This window comes from Mizuhopecten yessoensis, unplaced genomic scaffold (assembly GCF_002113885.1).
Source record: "Mizuhopecten yessoensis strain PY_sf001 unplaced genomic scaffold, ASM211388v2 scaffold6971, whole genome shotgun sequence".
NCBI classification, from domain to species: domain Eukaryota; kingdom Metazoa; phylum Mollusca; class Bivalvia; order Pectinida; family Pectinidae; genus Mizuhopecten; species Mizuhopecten yessoensis.
In genome coordinates, this window is record NW_018406816.1 from 821231 (window position 1) to 830672 (window position 9442).

Below are 9442 nucleotides of genomic sequence, written 5' to 3' on the forward strand. Positions count from 1 at the left end.
GGTCAAGGTCATTCATTTGAACAAACTTGGTAGCCCTTCATCCCAGCATGCTACAGGCCAAATATCAGTACCCTGGGCCATTTGGTTATTGAGAAGAAGTTGTTTGAAGATTTTAACATATTTGACCCCTGTGACCTTGAAAGTGGGTCAAGGTCATTTATTTGAACAAACTTGGTAGCCCTTCATCCCAGCATGCTACTGGCCAAATATCATTTTCATAGGCCTTTTGGTAATTGAGAAGAAGTTGTTTAAAGCAAAAAGTTGACGCCGGACAGACGGACGCCGGACGGACGGACGGACGGACGATGGATGCCGCACCATAACATAAGTTCACTTGCCCTTCGGGCAGGTGAGCTAAAAATGAATGAAAATATTTAGAACGACTTTCTGGGAACCCAAAGAACAGTTGGCTGTAATCACAGTTCGTGTCAGGCTGGGTGTGCAAATCTTTATCATCAACTATTTGGAAGGTTTGCAATGTCAATTCAGGTTTTAGAAATGCATTCCATGACAATAATGAGTATAAAATGTATATATATGGATATATATTTGGTTTCTGTTTATGGTTAGACAGAAAAAACTTGTTATTCAGAATCTGAAAAAAATGCAAGTTTGGTACTAAAGTGTATATATATTAAATAATCTCGGTGCAGTTTCCCTGCACATACAATAACTTCTGTGTGGAGGGGCTCCTGGGTGATATGATAAGTATCCAAAACTAAAATTGTCGCTGTCTACACTGTTGACGTATCTCCTTATGAAGTGTAGAGTATAAAGCAGCTTTATAAACGTCGTTCAGTTGCTGCACACATGTAAATATAATGTACAAAGAAGATGCATCCAGTACATTTCCACCATTAGGTCAATAATTGTACCTTAGTTTTGAATTAATTTTTCAGTGCTCTCTCCTTACCCTTTCATTTTGAGGGCTTGGTCTAACTCATGAAATATAAATATTCAAAAACACAGTTCTAAAGAATATAGATTGAAAACTTTGAACCATGGTATGGAATAACATTTAACTTAAATGTGTTTTAAGCTTGTGTATTGGGTCTTGCTCATTCGAAATGTATACTATTACTAGAGATAAGTGAAAGTCAGGTGAGGTTTTCAGATCCATGGACCTACGCTGTTCTTAAATCGTGCTATAGAATAAAATTAAACAAAAGAGCAAGCATTGCAGAAATCTATGTTCTTCAGTCTCCCTCATCAAACATACATCACAGTCTTATTAGAGGACCAGTAATCGTTACGAGACGAATGTGACTGATATCACCAAGCAGCTTTGACCTGTGTGTATCATGTTGTTGATTGTTTCACAGCTACTACAACCTACAGACTGGGGAGTCCAGGGTGGAGCGGTACAAAAGCGCTGAGCCTGCCCACGTAGACTACATAAAGATTCTGGGCAATGACCTAGGTACCAGCGAGCTCAATAAAGTCTGCATTGGGCTTCGGATCAAGGTTTGTCACTGAATGTTGTGTCTCACGTCTTAACGTAAAGGTACAATCAAATATACTTAACATGAACCTGTCCAGGATGCAACGCAAGACCTTCAAGGAACATAGTATACAGGTGTAAGAGATATGTATTAGATAAGCTTGACATATATTAAAAGAATTTGTATTAGATAATCTGTTTAAAGGGATAATATTTTACTTTTCTAAGATCATATTTAAACAGAGTAATGTTGTGCTGTAGATCTGTCAAATAGCAAATAGTAGTAGTTTGAGTAGTCTGGTAAGTGAGGTAGATACTGTCACCTTGTTATTTGCAAAAACAACACAATTTGTTGTACCAAGTCCAATCTTCCCTCCAATTTTGCCCTATCAAACAATCGTCTTTCTTTATAATACAAGTCAGGTTCAGGATTTAAACACCAAATTATGACTTTTTATTATGACTTTCAGAAAGTTATAACACATGCTTCAAATCTTCATCTGTCAAATTGAATAATTGAATAAAACTTACTAAGTGGAGAACTTCCGTCATGATAATGTAGTTTATTGTGCAATTCAGATATGAAAGAAATGTTTAAGATGTTTAAGATGTTGAAAGTGTATTTAGAATTCTGGTAGGTTTTTCAATTATTTCGTTAATATACCTTACTATAGGATTAGGTCTTCCTTCAGAGTACTAAATTTGTAAGATTTTCAGAACTTTACTCAAATCTGTATTACCTTGTCACCTAAATTGGTCATGCTGGTTTGTTGGTGCTCACGTTTATTAATATATTTGATAATCAGAGTATTTGGTAAACCTTACCATATTTTTGATCTAACAGAGAAATCCAATCATAGGAGACAAATTTGCCAGTCGACACGGCCAGAAAGGAATTTGTAGGTAAGTGTTGTCTACAATGTAACCATTTAGGTTTAAAATCTTTTTATATCATTTTCTTTGAGTTTGTCGCTGTATGTACCGGTCATGTATGGGTCTGGTATCTGACCATGCTACTGTCTGTACGGTTTGTGTTCCAGCTATTGATGTCAGAACCAAAATTCATTGTCAAATCGTAGCTTCTTTCAGGTTCTGGACTTTTCTTATTTTAAGCATTATACCATAGATAGTTTTGTCATATATTCAGATCAGTTGTTCTCAAACAGAGTTATCACTTCGTAACCTGACAGACATAGAAAACTATTCCTTATATTTACTATTTTTTAAACATAAGCCTGATCAACAGATAAAAATTTCATTTCCAACATTTATAAATGTGTGATCAGTTAAATAAAAGTAAAAGCCAGAAATTTGCATTAGGCTTAGTCAGTTTCGCTTACATCCACAGCTGATGAGGTTACCCAATTGTTTGTATCGTTCGCAGAAAATTTGCATACCTCTGCTCACCTGTATTGTTGTTGTCAATGTCATGGAAACTCCAAGTGGTCTATGGTAAGGTTGTGAAATACCTCCAGCTTATAGGAACAATGGCTATTAATATTGAGTGTAAACTGTAAAAACTTTGTTTGACTTTTCAGTATGCTGTGGCCGGTGGAGAATATGCCTTTTACAGAGAGCGGGATGACGCCAGACATCCTGTTCAACCCGCACGGCTTCCCATCCAGAATGACCATAGGTCAGCTTGTATATTACATTGATCCCAGAACTTTGTTTGGAGTTATGTGAAATATGTTACATAATTATGACCTTGAATTTCATACAAAAATGACATAGTTCAATCATTTTCTAATTGAGAAGATCTATCTCTTGGTTGAATATTATATATATATATGTAACACATTTAATTTACGAGATGGAATAAACATGAACCGACAGGAAAATTTTAAGTGTACACAAATTTGCTGAGTTTGAACACGCAAATCCCAACCCTTATTTGCTGGTTTTTCCAGGTATGATGATAGAGAGTATGGCGGGTAAGTCCGCGGCCAGTCATGGCCTTTGTCATGATGCTACACCGTTCAAGTTTTCTGAAGACCAGCCAGCGATCGATTACTTCGGAGATATCCTCACTAAAGGTACAAACCCTGGACATTCTGAAAGTCAAACCCCCCAAAAAGATAATAAAACTGAAGTAAAGAGCCGTTATATAGTTAACAAGTCCCATAATATCAAAATAATGCTGTATAATACAGCAGTCTTTGTAATTACATTAGAACTTCTATTTATATATACTGTTGTAGTCAATAGTTACCGCTGTAGCTATATTTCTGTAACAAAGATTCTGTTAACTGCCAAATACTAATTTTCCCTATTTACTGACAGCTGGCTATAACTATTATGGGACAGAGCGTATGTACAGCGGGTCAAGTGGACTGGAGTTAGAAGCCGACATCTTCATAGGAGTGGTGTACTACCAGCGTCTACGTCACATGGTTTCTGACAAGTTCCAGGTACGGTAACTGTAACACAGAAAAACAAATGGTTGAAATGAGACATCATGTAAATAAGTAATGAAATAGAGACACCAGTTTTGTGACTTTTTGACGGGCGGGTAATTTTCTTCAAAACCTGAGCATCCTTAACCTTGTATAACTTTGTAGTTGACACCACCTAAAGGCATGGTCAGTCATTGGACTTGTTTGTATATATATGTCACTTGATTTCAGGTGAGATCTACAGGTCCTGTTGACCAGTTGACCCACCAACCAGTGAAGGGCAGGAAGCGTGGTGGAGGGATCAGATTTGGGGAGATGGAGAGAGATGGAATGATCGCTCATGGCACAGCGTTTCTCTTACAGGACCGCCTCCTTAACTGTTCTGATAAATCTATGGTGAGTAGAAATATGACATTGTTAAATAAGAGGAAGCTATGGGTTCTGATGGTCATTAATAAACTTGTCAAATAGCTGTAGGTACTGTAGCCTTTCTGTAAGACACCTGTCTAAGTGGTGACTATATGTTGTCCAAGTGAGGGGCAGCATTCACAATCATGTCAGGAAGAAGTTTCTCTGTCCACACCCTAGGATAAAGGAAAGCTGCCTGTGTTGTCATAAATAATGGTGTGAAAACAATTGATATGAGGTCAAGTAAACAATAGTAGATAGAAAGAAATGTATTAGACAAAATTAGCACTTGTATTTTAGGGGGAAGAAAAACACAAAAAATCTATTTCTAAATTCAAGGAATGTTAATACATATGATTTTCAGAGATGTTTATTGTATCTTGCAGTCAGATTTAGTTGCACTTCAATACATTTACAATGCTGTACTATGAAATAATGTGTTGCATAGGTATTTTATTTTCTGAACAAAATTGTCTGTTGCAGGTCCATGTTTGTACAAAGTGTGGTAGTATGTTATCTCCCCTGTTGGAGCGGCCGGTGACGGCAGTGGCGGCGGTCACCTCGGAAATGAGGCGTAAATGGACATGTATGTTGTGTAAACGCTCGGACACTATCAACATTATCACCGTGCCTTTTGTGTTCCGATACTTAGTGGCAGAACTGGCGGCCACTAACATCAAAGTACAGCTGGAGGTTAAATGAAACTGTAAAGGTCAATTAAAGGTCGTGTTACTTTGCTGATGACCATGTCAATGTCGTTTTCAGTTGTGCAATAGTACAGTGGTCAACAATGGTCTACTGCATGGTTATGATACGATAAATATTAAAACTATTGGCTGTATCAATTCCAGCAGTCAAAACAGATAATGTCATGGTCATACCTGTCAGTAGATTCCATCTAGGTCATACCTGTCGAAAGATTTAATCTAGGTCATACCTGTCGAAAGATTCAATCTAGGTCATACCAGTCAGTAGATTCAATCGAGGTCATACCAGTCAGTAGATTCAATCTATGTCATACCGGTCAGTAGATTCAATCTAGGTCATACCTGTCAGTAGATTCAATCTAGGTCATACCTGTCGAAAGATTCAATCTAGGTCATACCAGTAAGTAGATTCAACTGAGGTCATACCAGTCTGTAGATTCAATCTAGGTCATACCAGTCAGTAGATTCAATTGAGGTCATACCGGTCAGTAGATTCAATTGAGGTCATACCAGTCAGTAGATTCAATTGAGGTCATACCAGTCTGTAGATTCAATCTAGGTCATACCAGTGTAGATTCAATCGAGGTCATACCAGTCAGTAGATTCAATTGAGGTCATACCAGTCTGTAGATTCAATCGAGGTCATACCAGTCAGTAGATTCAATTGAGGTCATACCAGTCTGTAGATTCAATCGAGGTCATACCAGTCAGTAGATTCAATTGAGGTCATACCAGTCTGTAGATTCAATCGAGGTCATACCAGTCAGTAGATTCAATTGAGGTCATACCAGTCTGTAGATTCAATCGAGGTCATACCAGTCAGTAGATTCAATTGAGGTCATACCAGTCTGTAGATTCAATCGAGGTCATACCAGTCAGTAGATTCAATTGAGGTCATACCAGTCTGTAGATTCAATCGAGGTCATACCAGTCAGTAGATTCAATTGAGGTCATACCAGTCTGTAGATTCAATCGAGGTCATACCAGTCAGTAGATTCAATTGAGGTCATACCAGTCTGTAGATTCAATCGAGGTCATACCAGTCAGTAGATTCAATTGAGGTCATACCAGTCTGTAGATTCAATCGAGGTCATACCAGTCAGTAGATTCAATTGAGGTCATACCAGTCTGTAGATTCAATCGAGGTCATACCAGTCAGTAGATTCAATTGAGGTCATACCAGTCTGTAGATTCAATCGAGGTCATACCAGTCAGTAGATTCAATTGAGGTCATACCAGTCTGTAGATTCAATCGAGGTCATACCAGTCAGTAGATTCAATTGAGGTCATACCAGTCTGTAGATTCAATCGAGGTCATACCAGTCAGTAGATTCAATTGAGGTCATACCAGTCTGTAGATTCAATCGAGGTCATACCAGTCAGTAGATTCAATTGAGGTCATACCAGTCTGTAGATTCAATCGAGGTCATACCAGTCAGTAGATTCAATTGAGGTCATACCAGTCTGTAGATTCAATCGAGGTCATACCAGTCAGTAGATTCAATTGAGGTCATACCAGTCTGTAGATTCAATCGAGGTCATACCAGTCAGTAGATTCAATTGAGGTCATACCAGTCTGTAGATTCAATCGAGGTCATACCAGTCAGTAGATTCAATTGAGGTCATACCAGTCTGTAGATTCAATCGAGGTCATACCAGTCAGTAGATTCAATTGAGGTCATACCAGTCTGTAGATTCAATCGAGGTCATACCAGTCAGTAGATTCAATTGAGGTCATACCAGTCTGTAGATTCAATCGAGGTCATACCAGTCAGTAGATTCAATTGAGGTCATACCAGTCTGTAGATTCAATCGAGGTCATACCAGTCAGTAGATTCAATTGAGGTCATACCAGTCTGTAGATTCAATCGAGGTCATACCAGTCAGTAGATTCAATTGAGGTCATACCAGTCAGTAGATTCAATTGAGGTCATACCAGTCTGTAGATTCAATTGAGGTCATACCAGTCAGTAGATTCAATTGAGGTCATACCAGTCTGTAGATTCAATCGTGGTCATACCAGTCAGTAGATTCAATCGAGGTCATACCAGTCTGTAGTTTCAATCGAGGTCATACCAGTCAGTAGATTCAATCTATGTCACACTGATCAGAAAATTCCTAGTAAGACTTTTCAGAGATCATACTGATCACAGAAGTCAATGTGAATCTGATGGTACATCATGCTGTATCTGTAATTGAATGTTCAATGAATAATAAAATCTTCCCCTACTTTGAGGGTGTGACAGAGAAATCACCAACCCAAAGGATAATATTCCTGATTGTCTTACCCTAGGCTTTAGGTAAGGCAATCAAGAATACGGTATCATCCTGAAGGTTTGAGATTTCTCTGTCACAGCCTCAAATCAGTCATCTGATTTTTCTCCCATCCTGTTTCACTCACAAATCCGCCGAAAGCGGTGATTGCATGAAATATAAGTGCTGATTGCATGTTTTTCCAGCATATCCAGAGTTGTATTACATGATTAACTACTGTTGACGTGACGTCAATGTATTAGTTTGTCCGCTCCTTACATTTCTATTGATCCTCGGCCTGTTCAGCTTGTAAATGTAGAATGTCTAAAACATGGAGCCTGCTGGAAATGTAGACATTCATTTAAGGAGTGTCTGTACTGTATAATTACAAGCATGTTTCAGATAATGCAAATGCTGTTATCAAAGCTGTTATGTTTGATAAGAAATTGTTAATTAAATATGTTACAAAAAAGTTTAAGATGTTAATATTTATAATATTTCTCAAATTAAGTCAAATGTTGCATTCCCATTCAATTCAGTTTCATATCTCTTCTGTATGGAGGGTGACATTGTGTTCAAATGTCAACTTTCCCTCTCTGGGAGGGATTGTCCCTCTGGTCCCTCTGGTCCCCTTAACTTATAAATCTGTCTGGATTCGTCCTCCTGATTTGAGGAAATAGTCCCTCTTAGTGCATACTTCCCACTTAACACATTGATTAGTGGTGAAATAAGTACCAAAGGGTGCCACTGTTGGAATAAAGATAACAAGTAGTATATAGGAATGCAAAACATTCACTGATATCCCTGATTCTGTTATACTTTGGAGAGGTATGGAGCTTCACAAATATACTTCTACCATTGAAAAAAATACCTACTCAATTTTGCAAGAAAAATTAAAATAATCAAAAGAGCACAGCAAGTTTCCTGGTTTACTTTAAAACAGGTCAGTTTCCTTTGAATGTAGAAATTAAAACCAGAGTTGTGAATGTTTTGACATAAACGTATCACTAAGCTATCTAGTTTAATATATAAAGTGAATGTTACAGCTACAAGAACAAGAGGCCCACAGGGCTTGTATCGCTCATCAGGATAATTTAGCAACCAATGGCAAATATTCTTATTAAATACGATACTGCAACTATTTCCAAATAATGGCTCTGTCTCTCAGCAACCACTCATTGGGTCCCTTCTTTCTGCTCTTTTAAATTGAGATGGAGATGTACTTTAACTATTACCTCGATTTCCCCTTTTGGGTCTGCTCCTCTGCCCCGAAAGATCAACTGTAGGATGTTGTACACAAAATTTGGTTATAATCCCTCAAATTGAACTGAGGGTGGATATTTAAACATCAACCTATAGTTCTGATATTGGGCCCGCACCTCTGTCCCCTTTGCTCAAGGATCCTATACAAAAAATTTGGTTAAAATTCCTCCAATCAAACTACAGGTGAAGGATTTTAAACATTTAATACTATGTTCCCCCTTTTTGGGACTGCCCCTCTGTGAAACCTCTCTTATTATACTGAAGCAGGACTTTAAATATTCATTACAATGGGCCTCCGATATGAACTCATCCATATATACAAACTTCAGTCCCTTTTGCCCAAGGATGCTCTTAACAAAATTTGGTAAATCCTTCAATCGTACTAAAGGAGAAGGATTTGAAAGATACTATTCGGCCCCTCGGAGGCGGGGGGACATTATACTGACAACGGGTGAACCAGTTGTTGCTATTCCCCTAAATGCTGAACGTTAAGTAGGGAAAAACAACTTCCATTTTTAAGGACTTATGTATGTCTCGGCCTGGGGGCAGAACCCATTGCCTTCCTCACCTGGGCGAACGCTCAACATTAAAGCCAAAAGTGAGGTGTTGCCAAGCAAGGCGCTAGGAAATAAAAGGTAGTTAGAAGTAGAAAGAAAAATATAGATCCCAAATATTGCTATGGGTGCAACAGATTTATTTTGGTCGCTCTTGTGTCCCCAAATAGAGTGACACCAAAGCAAATCCCAAATTCTGCAGGGGTTACCCACATTAGTCGCCTCCTACGATCAATGTAGGTGTATTCTTTTCCCGATCCCCTAACCTGCAGGGGTGGCTTTGACAAAATTCAGTTAAAACTTCTCCAATCATACTAAAGGAGAAGGATTTTAAGGATCTACCATAATGGTCTCGCTTACCAAGGGATACTCTGGACCAAATTTGGCTAAAATGTCTCCAATTAAACAGAAGGAGAAGGA

General features: G+C 38.2%; 1 protein-coding gene across 1 annotated transcript in view; it reads left to right on the forward strand.

Moving 5' to 3' along the window:
* Window positions 1-4947, forward strand: part of LOC110452923 (DNA-directed RNA polymerase I subunit RPA2-like) — a 25866-nt gene extending 20919 nt beyond the window's left edge. Inside the window, 7 exon segments of the mRNA XM_021501682.1 lie at window positions 1323-1464; window positions 2286-2344; window positions 2980-3077; window positions 3352-3477; window positions 3725-3852; window positions 4069-4233; window positions 4729-4947. Of these exon segments, the coding sequence (XP_021357357.1) occupies window positions 1323-1464; window positions 2286-2344; window positions 2980-3077; window positions 3352-3477; window positions 3725-3852; window positions 4069-4233; window positions 4729-4947 (937 nt within the window).
* The last annotated feature ends 4495 nt before the right edge of the window (window positions 4948-9442 follow it).